The sequence below is a fragment of the Mastomys coucha genome, unplaced genomic scaffold, assembly GCF_008632895.1.
Source record: "Mastomys coucha isolate ucsf_1 unplaced genomic scaffold, UCSF_Mcou_1 pScaffold20, whole genome shotgun sequence".
NCBI classification, from domain to species: domain Eukaryota; kingdom Metazoa; phylum Chordata; class Mammalia; order Rodentia; family Muridae; genus Mastomys; species Mastomys coucha.
The window spans coordinates 1298015-1319822 of NW_022196903.1; the positions used below are offsets into that span (position 1 = coordinate 1298015).

At 43.2% G+C, this 21808-nt stretch overlaps 2 protein-coding genes across 5 annotated transcripts in view; one reads left to right on the forward strand and one right to left on the reverse strand.

The window, feature by feature from the left end:
- Positions 1–10173, reverse strand: part of Sgce (sarcoglycan epsilon) — a 72789-nt gene extending 62616 nt beyond the window's left edge. For 2 of the 4 annotated variants that reach the window (XM_031381115.1, XM_031381116.1), the window contains exon 1: positions 9955–10173. In XM_031381115.1, the coding sequence (XP_031236975.1) occupies positions 9955–9991 (37 nt within the window). In that variant the 5' untranslated portion in view covers positions 9992–10173. The remainder of the gene's footprint in view (positions 1–9954) is intronic. The other 2 variants (XM_031381119.1, XM_031381117.1) reach the window with 2 other exon arrangements.
- A 162-nt stretch (positions 10174–10335) lies between these two features.
- Peg10 (paternally expressed 10) lies at positions 10336–21427 on the forward strand. Its single transcript, XM_031381113.1, is given in 4 exon segments — positions 10336–10551; positions 14729–14803; positions 17093–18306; positions 18309–21427. Coding segments are annotated over 2 exon segments (3237 nt in total). The 5' UTR covers positions 10336–10551; positions 14729–14803; positions 17093–17195; the 3' UTR covers positions 20435–21427.
- The last annotated feature ends 381 nt before the right edge of the window (positions 21428–21808 follow it).

Here is a 21808-nt window from a genome sequence, read left to right on the forward strand (position 1 = left end):
CCTAGCAGAATATAAGCAGCTATTTAACATAAGTTTATTTGAATTTTATCATTTTTAAGCAAAGCAGATTATAAGACATAATCAAGTAAAATAAAATAAATAGAATCAAATAAAAAGGATCTAAAGAGAGGCAGCGTTCAGTATGAGAATCTCTGAAGGGAGGCTAGCTGAACCCACATTTTAGTTTTCTCCACTGGTTACTGCGCGCTTCTGTGCCTCAGCTTCTTCCGCTGCTAGAGGCAGAAGAAACAGAGCAGAATTCACATCACAGAGGCACAGCGAGTCCTAATGGAGAGACACTCAAAACCTTTACAATGAAAGTTAGCACAAAATAATAATCCACAAGTGGTAGATCTAGTGTTCATTTTCAACTAATGTGAAGAAACATGTGTGCTTCTTTAAATGTTTGCTTTTGTTTTTGTTTTTCTCTTTTACCTTCAGTAAAAAAGATTTTCTACAACCATGAAGGACAAAAGAAAATCACATTTCTATGGCGGGCTACAGAACATTCTGGAGACATCTCAAAAAAACACACTTAAAACCGAGTGCCTCCAGCCCCGTCAAACCCCACCCTATTGCCTCCTGGGGCTAAGAAGGTATCTGGGCAGGTCTTCCAGCATGACCCTTAGTCAGGGACTTCTGGCGACTTGCTGGCGACTGAAAGTCGCCTTTTACCTCTTTGAAGAGACCAGCTGCAGTGCGAGTCATTCCATTTAGAGTCATCTTCCCTGAGATCTCCTGAACTCTTAGGTATTTATCCCGAGGAAAGAATGCAACCAAAGGGGGAAAATCTGCCGGTGTGCACACGGCTCCATTTTGCACTAAGCACAGTTTCAAGAGTAGGTGAAAAGTTTTGAGTTTTGAAGGAGTAGGAGAGACCAGAGCTTACTCTTTTCTCCAGCTAAGGTTTCTTGTTCGCTCAAATCACTTAAAAGAAGAGTTGTTCTTTTAAGTTGTTTTAAGTTTTAAGTTGTTCTGTCTTCTGCGGGTGAAATCGTGGGTGAAAAAGTGAAACACGGAGACCTCTAACAAAAGGCATTCACTGTGGCTATAAACATCATTACTGTCTAATGTCCTCATCTGAAAGAGGGAAGATTGTTTTCCAATGAAGACGGTGGGTGAAAAGCAGACCGCAAAACACCGTGCACTAAGCGAAATCCAGAGTGCTAGTGCGATCTAGTGGAAAAGGATTAAAAAGCAGAGGGTCCCTGTGAGCCACTGGGGTAGGGCTATCAAGCAGCAGGAAAGATTCCTATGCGAATTTAAAAATTCAATAATGTCACACCCTTTCCTAATGGGAAGCATTTAAAGGAGTCTCCTATCACATGTTTGCCTTAAACTGTCACTAACTGTCTATATTATAGGAGCCATGCTTTCTAACTAGAATGCATCCTAACACTTTAATTAGGAAGCCGTATTTTACAAAGGTACCTTCTCACACCCGTATTGTCACCTTATCAAGGCCGCTCATTGGCTACAGCTTGGACTCTTAATTGTCTTGGCATCTTTCCACATTTTATTCATGTGGAACATATAATTGTACACAGACATAAATATGCCATGCTCTACCCTACAAGTGACCCTCTCCACTTTTCATTTGGAGCACACTTGCCCCTGATTACAGGTTAAAACTGCACCGCTTTCTGTCCTGTGGCTCAGTCATAATTTATTTACCATCCCCGAGAATTTAGCCGGACCTCACTCAGACTTGTAGATCCTGCCTTTGCAAATCAACCCCCTTCCAGCGTCACAGAGACCATCAGGGCAGAGGACAGAAATGTAGCAAACAGAGCCTCCTGGCTACCAGCCTCAAATTCAATCCGATACCCTCCGTCCGATTTCACCCCTCAAAACATTCCTTCTCTTTTCTTTTCCCTATCTCCTCTACGTTAGCCTACAAGGTCACTGTCTCCAATCTGGATTTAAACCGCCTCCAGTAGCACACCATTCAGACCTTTCCTTCACATAGCACTTAGAGTACTCTTTTTGAAATGCAAATCTGGTCTTGTCCTGCTTAACCCCCCTCTGAGAGTTCCCATTGGTGTTAGTACAAAGATGAACCTCTTTAAGGTGGTCTACTAGGTTGGGGAAGATTGGCTCCTTGACCCTGCTGGCAGCTTCCTTCCTTGCCTCTTTCTTCTCTCAGCACTTTTTATTTAGCGTGCTCTGGCTGCTCCAAGACCTCAGCAGACCCTCAGGGTCACAAGCTCCTTTCCTGATTCACCTTCCCTAGCATTTATTCTCCTTCCCCTCCTCCATGCTTCCTTGAGAAAAATTTCCACCTTTCTTCAAGTCTAGACAAATCCTCTACTAGTATTTGCAGCTTGGTTCCAGAGAGTACAATCTTATGTGTAATTATTTGATTAATCTTCACACCACATAATCCTGAAAAAAAAAAACTTGATTCATCTTTGTCAAATCAATAGGGTTAAAAAAGTGGGATAGCTCAGACCATGTATTACCCAGCATCTGTTACAGTGTCTCAAAAACACCCAACATGCCCCTAAAAGTATAAAATAATTCTTAAAGTTACCAAGGTTTTTTTCTTCTGGTTTTTCATTATTATTATTATCAACACCATAATAAACATCCATGTCTGTATCTTTGAACACTTTCACCAGTTTACATGTAGGCTAAACCTTCAGAAGAAAAACTGCTAGACCAAAAAAAGAAAAAAAAAGTATAATTCAAATTCTGATAAGATACCCAGCAGCCTACTGCGGCTCTGGTCTTTGATTAGAATCAACTCAGTAACTACTGAAAATAAAAGATGTCAGAGGTGCTACATTGATTAACTGTTGCATAGGAGAGAAAAGCCGGTATCATTTTACCGCCTAGTGAGAAACACCCGATTTCTTAAAGAGAGAAAACAAAAATCCTTAGAGCTCATATTTCCTTTGCTTTTGCATTCGGAGGTAAAACAGAAGCTTTATTTCTTTGCATCCTGCTGGAAAAAACAGGGCAGTGAAACACCCCCGATATAACTGCCCTAGGAAAATGAACTGTGATCTCTTTCAAATTCAGAGTGAACCCCAATCTCCATAATAATCCAAGTGGTGACCAGATGAATGAGCAAAAAGGCAAAGACTGGGAAGGAATTTACGCCAAAGCTGCCTATCTCCCAAACAGTTCTGAAACCAGCCGCTCCATTGATCTGAACAGAAAGTCTGTCCTTCCTTGTCGGAACAGATGCTGGGTGATTCCCGTGGTACAGGCTGCCAAAGATCTATTCTAAATGTCTAATTAGCCTAAGGTAATTAGGTAGAAAGTGAGCCATGTGAAAGATGAGTCTTAAATAATAAAATACATTTAAGCCACTGACATAAATGTCATATTTAAAATTCCTAAGTGAAGATTTAAAAGACAAAAACAAGACAACAACAACAAAAACTATCTGCCCAGAGTGCCCTAAGAAGAAAATGGTATATCCTTTACTAATACACTAGTGCTTCGGAAAGCATAACAGTAGCCAATGCCAGCAACAAATGTTCATTCAGAAGCAACATAGTCATTTCCCAAGATAACTAGGTTTTAAAGCTCAAACACTGGGATAATTACTTTGTGGTTTAGGGACCTGGGCAAGCCCTGCACTCAAGGAATTGCAAGTAGCCGCCTGCGGATCAGGTGAGCTTTGACAAGCCAGAACCTCACTTTTGAGAGTTTCTCTTCCGGAAATAGGAGCTGAGCCAAAGAATGTCTGTGGCATCCCCAGCAACTGGGAAGGGAGCCATGACAAGCGGCTGTGTGTATTATTACAACCTCACAGAAGTGCATGGCACTGTTACAAAACGAATAAAAACAGTGAGTAAGAGAGAGAGAAGAAAGTTATTTAACAGTAAAAATTCACTTCGTGCAACCAGAATGACAGTGGCTCTCCTGCTGACTTTTAACCACTGGAGTGGAGAAGAAAGTTCCTGGTCTGAGGCAGGAGTGAAAGTGGCAGGCCAGAATGGGTTAGCAAAGACAACAGCAGTGCCTCCCTTTTCTTCTGATCTCTGACAGAGCCCCTCTAGAGTTTGCAAGGTTCCCAATTATTTGATGCAAATTCTATGAACTCAGAAGTGGGGCTCAGAAAATGAGGTCCTGGATTCATTTTGAACAAACATGTCTCCCAAGTTAGATATGACGATCGAAATAAACAATCGATGGGCAGGTACACAGATACGGAAGAAAAATCTCCCCCAGGACATGTTTGCCATAGTAAGAACGTGTACCCAGAGGCTAGCTGAAACCAAGCTCATCCTAACAAGCAGCTAAAAGTGCACAGGCTGGAAGCTACATTTGTTGGTTAAGGTTTTAGGGGTTACTGAAAAAAACCAACCCCCTCAACTTTATTAGAAAGTGATAGATTCCACAGTGGGAAAGCAGGGTTACTACAGGGAGATCTGTCCCACATTCCTCTGAGGAAGAGGAAGGCAAAGACCAGGCTATCTTTGGGACCAGTGGCCAGCATCTTGCCTGCCAAGTAACCCTGGAGTCCCCAGCCTTCACCACCACTAGGCAGGAGAAATCTGCTCTGGACCAAGCAAGACACCCTTGACATGAAGGTGGCTCTGGGAAGGTAGTTAAGACTAGTGCTTGACACAGAGGAAATGATCTTGCCCTTTTCTCAGATTTTCAAGTTTGCAATGCAGAGGAAAGAAATATAAACGTACAATCCATAGGACCATTCTCTTTAGAGAGTTTATCTAAGGAAGGAAAAAAATCATGACATGCTTTGTATATTGGTTACACTAATATGTTCCAATGGCCTTTAAATCCCCCACTGCAAAAGAGGTGAATGTTTCTGGTTATCCAGAAGAATAGCTGAAGCTGATTTTCCTGTTGGCCTGCACTGTTAGAAAGGTCTCGAGCTGAGTCTATCTGCCCGTTTGCCCACTCATGCTGGTTCTGCCCTCTGAAGCAAACAAAAGGGAGTTTACTTCAAACTGAACATTTCCAGACCCTTTGAGAATACCCACTATCATAGAGTTGCCAGATCCTCACCAAGCCCACAGATGGTTCTGCAAGTTGTCTAATTTGTCAACTACTCTCTCCAAACTGACGGCCAGAAATGAACAAGATGCTACAGATGGGGTTGAACAGAGCAAGGTCTATCATGTTTATGATGGACAGACATTACAGTTAACATCACAGTCTAACTTGCATATTTTATTTTTATAAGGAACATCGTGGCATAACTTCTTCCTGATCTTCCTAAAGAACAAGAACCACACACAAGTCACTCCGCTTCTCTTCATGTCAGTGAATTATAGTGCACTGATTGCTATATTTTGTGCTTCCAGCTAAGCACTAAACTCAAATGGTATTTAATTCTAAATTCTATTATCTGTTTGTAACAGCTATCTCTCTTCCAGTCATCCATGAATTGTAAAGCAAGCCTTCTAGATCTTTGTCAAAAATCGTGTGTGCCAACGTTAAATAAGAAGCCATCCAGGGTAAAGGTCTGTGACCCTATCCAGGTTTCTCCCTTCTTCAAACCCAGTAACCTATACACACCTGGCCAGTGCTGGTCCTAGCCAGTCTACGGCTCCTGCAACAATCCTGCTAATTAATTTGCAGACCCTCTTGAACATCGGCCTACAGCCCGCAAACTGCTTCCCCGAAAGAAAGAATCACTTGTCTTTCAAAATAAGGTGTAAAGGACCCACATGGCTTAGAAGTACAAGTCTATGGTAATGTACATGCACACAGAGCAAAGCCCAGGAAGGCAAAAACAGCAGTGGAAATGTCTGTGGCCGGCTGTGAGACTGTTTGGGTTTTGCTGTTATTATTGTTTAATTCATTGCTATCTTTACTACAGCTACATATCTTAAAAACAAAACAAAACAAAACAAAACTTAACAATGAACATCATGTACAGAGAATTTGACTTGGAAGCAACCCATGTGAAATGGTTTTAGACCACTGAGAATGTCTTTCCAACCTGAAAACTCTAAGCAGAAAAAGAGTCTCTGATAAGACTTGTTGATCATCGGAAGCATCAGTCTTGCTTTCTTCCCATCAGTGTCGCCTTCTTTCTCTTTCCCCTCTCTACTTTCCTTTTTTTTTAACATTAAATTGCTATTTAGACTTAATAAACTGATAATATAGGAAAGAGTAGTCTAGAAAACCAGATACAGCAGTTTAGAAAAAAACTGGGTGATGTATGCTTGTGAGTGTGTGTGTGTGTGTGTGTGTGTGTGTGTGTGTGTGTGTGTGTGCAGTCCATCTCTCTATCTGTCTGCCTTCCTCTGTCAGACAGGTTAGGAACATATGGAAAACACAGGATAGAGACCAAAAACAGAACAAAGTGCAAAGGTTCCCTTCCAGCCCAACCCATGTCATCTGATTAACTGGGGTCCTTTTTCACACTGTGAAATAATAAACAGGATGTATATTTAGATGTTTAGAATAGAGACCACGGAAAGGTAAATTTGAAAAAAAAAAGGTCAGGTAGGATAGACTATATGGACAAATATGAAAAGTAAAAAAGAAACGGAGGATGGACTAATTGTGGAGGGAAAGAAACATCATGTGTAAGCACTGTGGTTATCAGATCCACAAACAATCTGAGTATTTGCCTTGAAACATTTTCAACAAGCCAGCATGTCCTCGCTGCTTTAGCCTTTTCTTTAAGAATGATTCTCATCCATGGGAAACTAGTGTTTGGAGCCGAGCACTGGCTATCTCAACACTCAGGTTATCTCTAGCCCGTTTTTATGGTGTGTTCATTTGCTGTCTGGAAAGTCTGTGAGACAAGTGAAAACTCCACCTGGCTTAGAGGTAGAATTTACTCTCCAGAAATTAGGTTGTGCTAGATATACACAGGGTAAACCAGTAGCTAATTTATGGCAAGCTGTTATGATAATAGATAAAAAACAAGCAATTCAAACCTTAGTTACTCTTTGAAAAGTGAAATCTTTATCTTGCTTAGAAATAATTTGCTCCTAGTACCCTAGAAGCTAAGCCAACTACAGGCAGAAAATAAGCACATTCACATCCATTATCAAATTCTCACTAAAAAGGAAGAGACATCCTACTAGGTAGTCTATTATTTGTCTTGTGAAATCTCTACCTTTGCTTTGAACTATAAATCTTCTCACTCCTCTAGGACTTATCTTAAATATAACAGATAAATCAACAGCTTCATAGATACAGGGCACATCGTCATATAAAATAGGTAAAATGTACAAACAGAAGAAATACAATGTGCGATGTCAAAATTCTACTTAGTATTAAGGCAGAGTTCCCTCACTTCACTCTAAACTAAAAATGGTGGTAAAGCGAGAGATGATGGCTCCTGAGCCCTCTTACAAAAACGGATAAAATGTTCAAATACAAAGAACAGCTAGTTACCTAGTGAAGTAAATAATGCATAGAAACGCTGCGTGCGCTTCACACTGGCCCTTGTGAAAAGCGGACACAAAATAATCCACACGGGGGTGGGGGGATCTAAAAATCACCTGGATAGTAAATGCCATGAGTGTTTAAGATCTTATCTATCAGTATTTGAACATATTGGTATTTAATGTTAGTTAAATGCTCAAGTATTTATTAATTTTGTCTATTCACTTAAATATTGTCTGTTCTCTCAGCTAGAAAGATTTACCTAAATAGCTGGCATTGCCTTTTCCCTAGGAAAATTATATTTTGAAGCAAAGTAAAAAAAAAAAAAAATGTGCATCAAACTATCAAGGATATTGATCAGAATTATAGCTCCATGACATAATCCTAAGGCTGGGAGCCACGGCTCAGCTTGTTGGTTGTTGCTGTTCATATACCTCAATCAGGAAATATTAATTTAATGTTGCTTATTTTTAAAGAAAATTGTAAAATTAGTATTATTTGATGCTCAAAATCTACTATTTGGGAAGAAAATAGAGGAAGAAATTCATTTGATTCAAAATTTAATTTTGAGAAAAAAATATACACAACCCTATGGGGGTAAAAACCATATTCTTTAGATACCTCTGTAATCATAGAGGGAAATCTGAAAAAGCAAACCATAGTTTGCCAGCACCACAGCAAGCCGAGGACTCGTCACAGGTGATCTTGGTTGCCTTAGTAAGGTACCTTCTAGAATTTGGACCATGAGAGAATTACTATTATTACAAAAGTGCCCACAAAACCATTTCTACTTTTTAAACCATAAATAAATAAAAATACTAGTTAAAAATTTGAAATGAAAAAGTCAAATTAGTTCAAACCCTGAAAGATGGGTGATTTTTAAAACTTGAATTGTCCTTACTTTTTATCCATGTTTGCTCTAAGTCTCAGTTTTTAAAAAGTGAACTCTTAAATGCTATCAGTGAACAGCTAGGTGAATTAACTTTGTGGGGAGAAGAAATTGCTCCTAAGCATATGACAGTCCCGCAGTCACTGGACCAGGGACTGTTAAATAAACATTGTTTTAAATACTGGAATCAGTCTGTCTTGCAGAAAAGGATAAACATTTTTAAATTAAAAATAATGATTATGTTCGCCCAATTTCCTAGATAAATGTCCTTTGCTCTTGGAAATCTGGAAGTCAACATTTAATTTCTAATAAGTAGACTCCCAGTAAATGAATGAGTTTTTGCTTAGCGCTGAAAAGCTTACTGTTTTGTACAGCGCAGGGTCCCTTCTACCTTGTACACAATGGGTCAAAGTCTTTTTTTGTTTTTTGCCTTTACGGAAAAAAGGCTGTAGAAGTATTGCTGAAATAGGCTCAGTTTTAGTCTTGAAAAACAAATTTGTTTCATCTGTGGTTCATAAATCCAACTCAGTTGTGGACAATTTGATTTTCCTTTTAACCTTAACTTTTTTGACAAAGATTAGCAACAGATTGTTAATTTTCTCAGCACCGAAGACTTTGAGCAGCTTAGGTGAGAATCCGCATTAAGGTTTTATTTCACATCTTTCCCTTCAGTATTTGAATGTCTTGTTCCTAATTTCCCTAACGTTAAAAAAAAAAAAAATTACAGATTTATATGTATCAAGCTAAGGAAATGCTTGGAGCTGAGTCTCTCTGCCTTATTTCAAAGGTTTGAACCTTACTGCGTCCCAAAAACATTCATTCACCCACAAGATTTAGAAACACAAAACGGCGCGGCGTGAAAAAAGCTGAGGTCTCCGTGTAAACCTTGTAACCACCTCACACAAAGTCCGTAGCTGAAAGCTTCCACAGCCCGCCAAGCACACTGGAAGCATCCACAGCTGTTCTCAATTGTTCTTGCTTTCCCTTCGTAACGTATTTAGTAGGGCAATGGGTGCTGTTTGCAGCATCTCTGGCCCCCAGCCATGGTTGACCCTGACCTGCACACCGCCGCTTGGCTCCCAGAATTTCACGATCCTGCTTCCGTGTTCGGTAAAACCTAAGAAAAATCAGGTTCGCGCCACCAGGAAATAAGCTTTAAAAAAAAAAAAGCCGGGGGTGAGGGGAGAGATTCGGTCTTTTAAATGTCACATTTTGGTGGTCTTTCTCTCTCCCAACCAGATTCCAGAAAACGAGAAAAGATGTACATCTTTGTGTAAGAGAGAAAGCAGCTGGCCAGCCATGTCCTTTGGCTCACATCTAGGCCAGGGAGTCTCAATTGTGGGGTAAAACCCCCACTCCCGACCCCCACCCAGAGGGGCAATGACCCCCAAGTCTGTTTCAGGGGTCAGAAGATGTCCATCACCAGGCTGGGGGGGCGAGGAGGGTTGCCCTCCTTAATGGAAACTGGAGCTGAATTCCTGCCCTGCTGGACAGGGAGGGGCCGTGGGGGTGCAGAGAGAAAGAGAAGGCCAGGGGTCAAGCCTAGGGAGGGACCCACTTGACCCAGGAGGTGGGCTCCAGGGTGTCCTGAAAGAGGGGTGCTGTGGGGGGGCATTGGGAATAAAGCGGGACTAGCACCCTTTGGGCACGCCCTGGTACCCCGGAACCCGAGTGGGGGAGGGTGAGGCGGCGGCCTGTGGGCCCCTGAACCTCCATGTCGCGCGCAGGCCACTAACCTGTCAGTAAGAATGTGCCAGTGGTCGCGGGGCTCATCTTGAGTGTCCCCCGACCCTTTCCCGTCCAAGCACAAGGGTCTCCCAGCTCCCACCACCAGAATAATAGAATTCTTGGCCTGCCTAAGCCGATCGTCCTCGATCCTCCCCTCCCCTCCCTTTCTTTTTTTCCTCCCAGCTTGGCCAGTTCAGCATCGTGCACCCCCCCTTCCTGAGCCCATGCTGCCCCTAGCGGCGGGCCAAAGCGGTGCATGCCGCGCCCCCACCCCATCCCCCCAGGCTCCCGCCCACGCACCCCCCCTCCGCCCCCGCGCTCGCGAAGCACGCTGGGATTTGGCGCCCCCCTCCTAGAATCTCTCTATATAAGGCAAGCAGTCCGGGCTCCCGATACACGCGTTTCCAACTCGAGTTGGTGTGTGTCGAAGAATCCTGACCAACTACGACCTGGGGAGAGCAGCCAACCGAGAAGGTCCACCGAGCCTCGCCTAGGTCTGCTGCGCGGGCTGCGGTCCGGAGCCTTCTCCGGACCGCGGTCACCCAGTGGACCGGGCCGTCGCGGGACCCTCATCCTTCGTGTCATCGCAGAGGATTCCTCGTGTGGTGAGTATGCGGTTAGGATTTTTTTTTTTATTCCCCTCACCCCCGCAAAAAAAAAAAAAAACCGATCACACGCAATCCCCGTTTTCTATCGGGAGTTGCGGGAGATAAAGTAGCGCCCCCAGAATATCTCCTCGCAAATTTTATCTCGCCTTCAGTGGCCGGATCGTGAGACGAGAGCGTGGAAAGCAAGTCTTCACGGCTTCAGGTCCGCGACTTCGGTTTCCACGACTCGCCTCCAGAACGGGTCAGTAGACGCATGAGCTGCGGACAGCGATGAGCTGCAGACGCACATGAGCTACGGACCCCGAATTGCGATGAGCTCCTCAAACACGGTGCAAGGTGACGGGATCGGCTACTCGTAAATGCCACGCTCCAAACGGATAAGCGCTTTAGTTTGCGCTGCAGACGGCCGCATCTTGCGCTGTGATGAACTAACGGGTGCTTCATATGCACTACGAAATACTAATAGGCACTTCACGTGCTACGAAATACTAATAGGCGCTTCACGCGCTATGAAATACTAATAGGCGCTTCACGCGCTACTAACTGATGGGCGCTTCATGCGCTTCGATCATCTGATGGGCGCTTCATGCGCTTCCCTGTACTAATGGGCGCTTCATGCGCTTCACTGTACTAATGAGCGCTTCATGCGCTTCGCTGTACTAATGGGCGCTTCATGCGCTTCGCTGTACTAATGGGCACTTCATGCACTCCAATTTACGAACGAACAAACGAACGGGCGAACAGGCGAACCAGCGAACCTGAACGGGGCGAACCGGCGCTTCATGCGCCACAAACCAGCCCGAACTAGAGCGATACACAAAACTGATTCGTGCTTCACGCACTCAATTTGGAGATGCAGGAAAGTAACCAAATGTAAAAGCGCAACAAGAGTGCATTTAGAAATGCGCTACAAACTGCGGCAGAGGCATAAGACCTCTTGAGCTACATAGAAAGTAGCGTTGGAAAAATGAGAGAGAGAGTATGACTCTCTCGGAGAGGGGACAACATAGGTTCACCTTTCGGATCAAAACTGGTTGCGTTTTCCTGTCGGACGGCTATCTGCATGATGGTGGTGGTGGTGGTAGACAAAATGGAGCCCTGGGAGGCCAAAATTGTTTTCAACATTCTGCCCACGTAACTCCTGCTTACGGCAGTAGAGTGGAGGGGTGCTGGATTTTGGAGATGGCAGAATAGGCTGCCTTGTCTAGCGGTGATTGATTGATTGATGGATTGATGGTACAGTAGAGTTGGGGGCACAAATTGGTGTCCAGCAACAGTTTGTCCGTTTTGCTGGGTGTGTACGAGTCCGAGGTGGGAGGTGGGAGGTGGGAGATGGGAGGTGGGGGTTTGCTCTTGCGGCAAGGAAGGAATCTGGTGGTTTGCGAGCTGGTGGGAGGGGTCTGGGGAGGTAGGGGGGCGGGGGGAGGCATGCAGTCATTCTGCAGCCCTGTAGCAGCCAGTCTCAGACCTGCCCCGCCCATCCTAGCCTTGCCTCATCTGCAGAGGCCGCGCGCCTCGCCTGCGCGCCTCGCCTGTCGCGCGCCTTTCCAGAACATGCTTCCACAGGCCCCACCTCCAAAGTGCTGACGCCTTAGAGCCAGCCTACCTGGTCCCCGCCCTCCAAGGCCCGCCTCCTCTGAGGTGGCCTGCCTAGTCCCCGCCCCCCAAGGCCCGCCTCCTCTGAGGAGGCCGGCCCAGGCCCCTCCTCTCTTACTGTTCGGCTCCTCCCAGAGCTCCTCCCAGGAGCAACCCAGAGCCCCGCCTTCCCCCAGCCTGCTTGCGCCTGCGCAGTGTGGGCTGCAGCCCCCTCCCTTCAGGTTTGCCTCCAGTGCGCAAGTGCGCCTCTGCCCTGTCTGAGCCTGGCTGCACAGCCCCGCCTCCCTGCGGTTTCTCTGTTGCGCGGTTTTACTTTTTGTCCACAGGTGTCTAGTAAATATAAGAATAATAAGAATAATTAACAACAACAATAATAAGTATACCTGACATGAATAAGCACTTTTAATAAGTGCATTGCATTATTAAATAAAAAGATCCCACAATTAAAACTCCTGATAGTGGAATATGGGAACTTGTAAAAAGGCCTAGCTGATCTGATGCCTTGAAGCAATGAAGGCAATTATTTATTTTAAATTAAAAATTAAATTTAAAAATATTTTCATATTTAATTATTTGATCTAGACACCATTGGACTTCCTGGAATTAAATGCTTTGGTAACTACAAAGCCAGAGGTGACAAGCACTGTGTTTCTTAAGAGTTTTCAGGGGCTTTGGTGTTATGGCTTGGCTTCTGAGAGAGATTTGTTAGCATAGAAAAGGTTTGTTGTTGTTGTTGTTGTTGTTGTTGTTGCTTCTTAAACATTCTGGGTGATTAGCCCTGGTTGACTTGCCTACATATAATAAAGTGTGCCTGGCACATAGTAAGGATTCATTAAATGTTTGATAAATGGCCAGAATAAATTAATTATTCATTGTCTTTCTGCTGGCCTTCAGGCTTTTTTGAAATTTTCTTGCTTTTTTTTTAAGGTGCTTTGTTGTCCTGAGTTTAGTTGCTGGCCTTTTTGAAAACACATTTAAAAGTTTCTTTTTCAAAAGTATGGTTTTGAACTCCAGTAATGTAAGCTGTAATTATAATGTGAATCAACTAAATTATATTCCAAATAATTAGCTTTTTTCATAAAAAGCTAATTATTTGTTTTTCCAAGTAATTAGCTTTTTTCATAAAAAGCTAATTATTTGTTATTCCAAGTAATTAGCTTTTTTCATAAAAAGCTAATTATTTGGTGTCCCAAGTAATTAGCTTTTTTCATAAAAAGCTAATTTAAATTTGGGGCAAGTGGGTTATTAATGCTATATATTGACATTTAAAATTTGTGTGATATAACAGGGTGGTTACATTGCAGGACATAGATGGTTACAACTGGCTTAATTAAACATCTGTGTAATTTACAGAGAAGCCAAATAGAAATGTTTCTAAATTAATGAAGAAATTAAAAAAAATCTGGTTCCATATTATATACTATGAGCCAGAATTTTGTTAAAGGGAGGAATAGGGGGGCTCTTGCTCCCCTAAGTTCTTGCCTTCCTAATGCCCCTCCCTAGTGTATAACTCTCTGTGGGAAATATATGCTTATAATTACAGCTTGTTATGCATGCTTTGCTTTGGGAATTTTATCTGCATATTAAAGAGATGCAAAAGATTGAAAAAATATGCAAATTATATTTAACAGATAATCCATACTATTAAGAAAAGGAGATTTAAAATTTTAAAGCAACTAGAAGTTGTTTAATGGTGTTTCATTTCATAATGAGACATTTACATATGATTCTATTTACTGTTGTTGCTCTTTGTGTTTGGGGGAATTAAAACTTTGAAGGAGTTAATAATTAATCAAATGTATTTATTCTAAATTGACTAAAGCTTAATTATCATATGAAGATGGTCCTGTCTCAAGCAGCTGGCTTATACAGTGTGAACTTTCAGTTTTCAGGAATGGGAGCTCTCAGCACCCCCCACTCCCACCCCCAGTCCAGCCCTTTAAGAGGGAATTTGAGGAGCCACAATTTTTTAAGACAAATTAAAAAGAAGTCAAATGCTCCTTGCCTGTCATCAACTTGTGCTGCCCCACAGTAAACATTGTCATTTATGTTTACTGTTATCCAGTTTGCCCAAGACCCTATAACTTTTTACTGGTTAAACTATCCAGCTTTGGAATAGAGTCCCACCCCAAAATTGCAAACCCACTCCTGCAGGGTTAAGCCCCAGGCCTAGGAGTGGTAAAGGTCACAGTTCTTCAACTGGTGACCTCACAAGCTAAATAAGGCACTTAATTTGTTTAACCAGCATAATACTATTAAAAACCAAAAGCAACCCCTCTTGAATATCTTGGTGGGAGGGGCACAACCCAAGTTATGTGAGTATAGCTCCTCCCCATTACCTTAACTCCAATCTCACTTTAATTATCTTACTGAGCATATAGATTGTTTGCAGGTTTCCTAATGCAGTTTCTGACTTATTTTTAGTTATCTTTTATAGATATTAATGTCCACCAGACCTGGCTTCAATAAAGCCCACCCCAGTAGACCTTCCTGACCTGAGTCAGGCTGTACCAGGCCAAGCTGAGACCATCTTAGGGAAGGTTTTAATTTTTATTTTGAAGTTGTTTTTCTTTTCCAGATGACAGAAGTCACACTTTAGTGACCTTTGTGTTCTTCTTATTGGGAAGGCCATAGGAACATCTTAGGACAAAAGGTAGTTATGACAGGGGAGGGGCCTAAAAGCTGGGGGCCTGGGGGGCGATGCTTGTAAGAAAGCAGGGGGATGGGGCAAAGGTGATGGACAGGTGTCATGTGGGATGTCAGCTTTCCTCTATTTTTTAAAATATTTGACAGGTTAAAATATTAGCTAACTTTTCTAATTAACACTTCTTTATCGTTTTAGTTTCATGGAATTAGTGCCCATTTTTGCCTTGATTGGTCAAAAAAAAAAAAACAAAACTTAGTTTTAAATTTAGGTTTGTTCAAAAGTTTTAAACTTTATGTCCTTAAACTTTTATTGAGCTTTTTAATTAAAAGTTTTTAACTATTAAAATGTTTTAAACTTTTTGAAGGTTTCAGAACTTTCAAAAACAACTTTTAAAAGTTTCTAAAGTTTTAAGCTTTAAACTTAAAAGTTGTAAGTTCCAACTTATTTAAAGTTTTTTTAAACTTCAATAAACTTTGTTAAATTCTTTAAAAAGTTGCTAGACTGTACAATTATAAAGTTTTTATACTTTCTAAAGTTTTAAGCTTTAAACTTAAAAGTTGTTTGTAAGTTCAAACTTTTTAAAAGTTTTTAAAGACCTCAATAAACTTTGTTGAACTTTTAAAAAAGTTTGCTAGATCTAAAGTTTTAAGCTTTAAACTTACAAGTTGTTTGTAAGCTCAAACTTTTTAAAAGTTTTTTTTTTTAAACTTCAATAAACTTTGTTAAACTTTTTAAAAAGTTTGCTGGACTATCTAATTACAAAGTTTTTAAACTTTTTGTTCTTTTCTACAATTATTTAAATTTTGCCAATTTGAGAGCCTCAAAAATACATAAGTATTAATTCTAATTACACTTAACCTTATTTCTCAGGACATACATAGGCAGGCACTGTGCTGTGATTTCACTATAATCATAATGAAAGCTCCTCTTCCCACACACACAGTTACCTTCTTAGAATTCATGTTCATTCTACCTTAATTTTACAAGCCTTTGGGTAGGGCCCTATTGAAAATGTCCAATTAAAAACTAAAGGCTAATATACTGGTGACCTTTAGTGCAAATGAAGTTCTGTATTTCTTTGAGTGACAAAGTAAAAATTTTAAGTATCTTTGGATTCAGGATGCCCAAGTTGCAATAGTTATAGCCCCTCCCCACTTATACAGAAAGTAGCTTTCTATTATATAATTAATAACCTTATTAGTCAGTTAACAGTTGTGATTCAGTGATTTCTACTTATGTTATCTTTTTTAGTTTTTTTATTAAATTATGTTATTTGTTTACATTCCAAATGTTTCCCCTCTTCCCAGTCCCCCACCCCAGAGTTCTTCACCCCCTCCCCAACCCCTTCCCCTTTGCCTCTGAGAAGGTGCTCTCCCCACCCTCCCACTCACTACCCTGTCACCTCCTACCCTCCTGCCCCCCTTATCTATGTTATGTAATTAAAACATGAAGATTTAAATTATGCTATAATTGGGCATCTTTTTAAAAAGATGTTCTAGTGTATAGCCCATTTCTCTGTAGGAGGCATCAATTAATATTTGTTTAATAATTGCCTAGTCAAGTAAACTGACATCCCTATGAGCTGTTCAATGCTTTTCTGTCCCATAGAGAATTCTCCTGAGGAAGTTAATTTGTGGTCATAAAAGCAGTTAGATAATCTTGTGGTTTTTGTGATAGTGGTTGTCATTTGACTTAATAATTCAGTCTTCATTGTTAAGGGTGCACCCCTGATATGACATTTGCCCAGCTACTTTGATTTTTCAGAGCTGATGAGTATGGGCATTGTGGTTTTAATACCTACCTCTCATGTGTGTGGTTTCTTATTGATTAGGATGTTATTTTCTCCTAATGTTCTTATTAGTAAAAGGTATGATGTCAGAATAATTTTTGCATGATTTAGAAGTTATTTTGCATAAATTTTTTCCTATTTATCTCTGCCTTGGAAGTTTGCTGTATGACTTCCATACCCCAACAAACAAATCCCAAACTTAATTGTTTGTCATTGTCACCTTTCTTTTATAGTTTTTAAAGGTGTGTGTGCTGCTGCTGAAGGGTATATATTGTTAATTATAAAAAGCAGTGGCTTCTTAGGAGAAGAGACATTTAGGATGTCTGGACATCAAAAAGTTGTATGTTTTTCATTATTTTGTGAATGATTATATCCTCTTGAGGGTGTATATTTTGTTGACTAATTATCAACTGATAATTATCAGGGGATATTTGAACACCTAAAATCCTTGCTAATACTGACTGCTTTGAATGTATATGTTGAATGTATGGTTTTGTCATTTACAGGAACAGGCGGGTTTTAAGAACCAACCACGAGGGTCCCAGGATCCAGGGCTCCCTCCCCAGGGGAGTGAAGCCACATCTGGGAGGACCCCTCCCCTCCGCAGCCATGGCTGCCGAGGGTGATTCCTCCGACTGCCCGCCCCCTCCTCCACCTCCTCCTCCGAACAACAACAACAACAACAACAGGCCCGAGAGCCCCAATGTGCCTGACATAGATGAAGATGTATTTGAGGGCAGACATGCTGAGGTCGCTGAAGATGCCAACAACTTTGCAGAACAGATGAACAGGCAGTTTGAGAATATGAACCTATTGGATCAGGTGGAGTTACTTGCACAGAGCTACAGTTTCCTGGATCATTTAGATGACTTTGATGATGATGAGGACGATGACCTTGATCCTGAACATGACCTTGAGTTCAGTAGCCATGAGTACAGTGATGAGGATGACCTAGAGCTTCAAGGTGCTGCAGCAGCCCCTATACCAAACTTCTTCTCTGATGATGACTGCCTTGACGACCTTCCTGAGAAGTTTGATGGCAACCCTGACATGCTGGGTCCTTTCATATACCAGTGCCAGCTCTTCATGGAAAGGAGCAACAGAGATTTCTCAGTCGACCGTGTCCGTGTCTGCTTCGTGACAAGCATGCTGATTGGCCGTGCTGCCCGCTGGGCTACTGCCAAGCTGCAAAGATGCACCTACCTGATGCACAACTACACTGCCTTTATGATGGAGCTGAAGCATGTCTTTGAAGATCCTCAGAGACGCGAAGCTGCCAAACGCAAGATCAGACGTCTGCGCCAGGGCCCGGGACCTGTTGTGGACTACTCCAATGCATTCCAGATGATTGCCCAGGACTTGGACTGGACTGAGCCTGCTCTGATGGATCAGTTCCAGGAGGGCCTCAACCCTGACATTCGAGCAGAGCTGTCTCGCCAGGAGGCTCCTAAGACCCTGGCTGCTCTGATCACTGCTTGTATTCACATCGAGAGAAGGCTGGCCCGTGATGCTGCTGCAAAGCCTGATCCCTCACCAAGGGCCTTGGTGATGCCTCCAAACAGCCAGATGGATCCCACTGAGCCAGTGGGAGGTGCCCGCATGCGCCTGTCCAAGGAAGAAAAAGAAAGACGCCGAAAGATGAACTTATGTCTATACTGCGGCAACGGAGGTCATTTTGCCGACACGTGTCCAGCGAAAGCCTCCAAAAATTCGCCGCCGGGAAACTCCCCGGCCCCGCTGTAGGGGGACCTTCAGCGACAGGGCCAGAAAGAATAAGGTCCCCACCCTCCGAGGCTTCGACTCAGCACCTACAAGTGATGCTCCAGATTCATATGCCCGGCAGACCCACCCTGTTTGTCCGAGCTATGATTGACTCTGGTGCATCTGGCAACTTCATTGATCAAGACTTTGTCATACAAAATGCAATTCCTCTAAGAATCAAAGAATGGCCAGTCATGGTGGAAGCTATTGATGGGCATCCCATTGCCTCGGGCCCAATCATTCTAGAAACCCACCATCTGATAGTTGACTTGGGGGAACACCGTGAGATACTGTCCTTTGATGTGACTCAGTCTCCCTTCTTTCCTATTGTCTTGGGAATTCGTTGGCTGAGCACACATGACCCTCACATTACCTGGAGCACTCGCTCCATTGTTTTCAACTCTGATTACTGCCGACTTCGCTGCCGCATGTTTGCCCAGATACCTTCTAATCTGCTGTTTACAGTGCCACAAGTAAATCTGCATCCGTATCTGCTTCAGCATGTGCATCCTCATATGCATCAGCATCTGCATCAACATCTGCATCAGTTTCTGCATCCAGATCCGCATCAGCATCCACATCAGTATCCACATCTGGATCCACAGCAGCTTCAGCAGCTGGATATGCAGCACCAGCTGCAGCAGTATCTGTATCAGTATCTGTATTACCATCTATATCCAGTTATGCACCACCATCTGCCTCCGGATCAGCAGGAGCATCTGCATGAGCATCTGCATCAGTATCTGCATCAGTATCTGCATCAGTTTCTGCACCACCATCTGCATCCGGATCTGCACCAGTATCTGTATCAGTATATGCATAACCACATGAATCCAGATCCGCATCACCATCAACATCCGGATCCACATCAGCATCCGGATCCCCATCAGGGTCCGCATCAGCATCCGGATCCACATCAGCATCCGGATCCCCATCAGGGCCCTCATCATCATCAGCATCCGGATCCCCATCAGGATCCGCACCATCATCAGCATCAGGATCCGCATCACCACCAGCATCAGGATCCGCATCACCATCAGCATTCGGATCCCCATCAGGATCCGCATCACAATCAGCATTCTAATCCACATCAGCATCCGGATCCCCATCAGGATCCACATCATCATCAGCATCAGCATCAGGATCCGCATCACCATCAGCATCCGGATCCACATCAGCATCCAGATCCACATCAGGATCCGCCTCACCATCAGCATCCGGATCCACATCAGCATCCAAATCCCCATCAGGATCCCCATCAGGATGCACATCAGGATCCCCATCAGGATCCCCATGTGGATCCCCATCAGGATCCACACCTGCATCCACACCTGGATCCACACCAGCATCCACACCAGCATCCATACCAGCATCCACACCAGTATCTGCACCAGCATCCATACCTGTATCCTCATCCACAATTCTTCTACCACATGGCTGGATTCAGAGTTTTCCACCCTTTAAGGTATTACTATATCCAGAATGTGTATACACCTGTTGATGAGCATGTCTATCCGGGTCACCGGCTGGTTGACCCTCACATTGAGATGATTCCTGGAGCGCACAGCATTCCCAGCGGACATTTGTATTCAATGTCTGAATCTGAAATGGCGTCTCTACGCAATTTCGTGGACAGGAATGTTAAAGATGGGCTAATGACTCCCACCGTCGCACCCAATGGAGCCCAAGTCCTGCAAGTGAAAAGAGGGTGGAAACTCCAAGTCACTTACAATTGCCGAGCTCCCCAGAGCGGCACCATCCAAAATCAGTACCTTCGCCTGTCTCTTCCAAATATGGGAGACCCTGCACACCTGGCGACCTATGCTGAATTTGTCCAAGTTCCTGGCTACTACCCATTTCCTGCTTATGTCTTCTATACAGGTCATCAAATGATGACTGCGTGGTACCCAGTAGGACGAGATGTACATGGAAGAATTATCCTTGTACCTGTTATAATCACCTGGTCTACAAATGTGCACCGCCAGCCTCCGGTGCCCCAGTATCCTCCTCCACAACCACCACCTCCACCACCACCACCTCCACCACCACCACCACCTCCACCAGCATCATCCTGCAGTGCCGCATAGATACCTGTCATGTCCTTTGTAGTCTCTGCCCTCAACTTGTTCCTGTGCAGCTTCTCAATCAATGACTGTGTGCTACTGGACCTTCAGGCCGTCTGAGGCACAAAGGCATGCAGGGCTAAAGTCAGTTTTCTTCTTGACTGCCAATTTGTAAGTGACAGGCCTGGGTTTTACTTCTTAAAACCTCTTACCATCTCAATCACAGGCTGCCAAATGACTTTACCAAGAAGCTGATACAAACACAGGCCGTACTGATTGCTTTCAGAGGGAGAGAAGAGGAAGAGAAGAAGGAAGAGGAGGAGGAGGAGGAGGAGGACATGACTTGCCCATATCCTGGGCACCTTATTAAGGAAGCCAGACTTTTAGGTGCAGTATGGAAAGGCTTCCGTGATCCTCTTGCTGCACCCCATGAAACTTCACCACCTTCAAACTCCATTTTCATGGTTCTGTTAATTTTCAAGGAGCAGCAACTTGACTGGCTCTTTGCAACATGAGACACCTAAGATTGAAAGGGAAGTGCTCTTCTCAGACTGACTTGTGAGTATGCCTTCACATTCTGGTGCAAATCACGTGTACCCAAGAACTCTGACTTTGACATAACATCTTACCATCATCATGCCAGGAAGTGGTTTCTTTAAAGTGTGAAACTTGGCAACCAGAGACTTCTGGTGGCTTCAGGTATGTTAGGGGTTTGTAGAAAGTTGTAACCACCTCTCAGTCATGCAAGAGGGCACATCGAAAGGACTTCTAAATCTGGTACCCAAACTTTGACAAAAGCCTGTGAGTTAGTTCATTGTAACCAACTTGTCAGGAACTTCAGCAAGAATTTTCACAGATGTTGTTAATTGGCTGGAGAAACACCAGCGAAGTTTTGCAACCATCCACCCATGTATCTGCCTCCATATGCATCTGGACATCCATCAGCCACCCCCTCGGTGGCATGTACCATGGGGATGTTTAGAGAGGGGAAATGATTTGGCACCCAGATGCACACTCTTGTCAGACATTGAATTAGAGCACCGGACATTGTCTTGAAGATATGGACTTCTAAGAATGGAGTCTCTTGCTACTACCTTGAAACATTTGTCTAACCTCTCTTTCTGTTTGATTTTCTACTACTGCCATTAACCCTGCTGCAGGATTTGTCACCGTTCTGCCTGTTTACTGAGACTCCATTTTGCTGCTATGCAAGGAGATGAAAGAGGCAGACCTAAAGGAGCATTGTTTCAACACTGTCTCCAATTGCTAAACACAATCTGAGCAGTAGGACATAACATGGTTTTGATTTTTACCTGTCATGAATCTTACTGGTGAAGTTTCCTTTTCCATCAGCATTTATCTTTTTCTTACGCTGCATGTTTTAAATAGTTTAGTGGT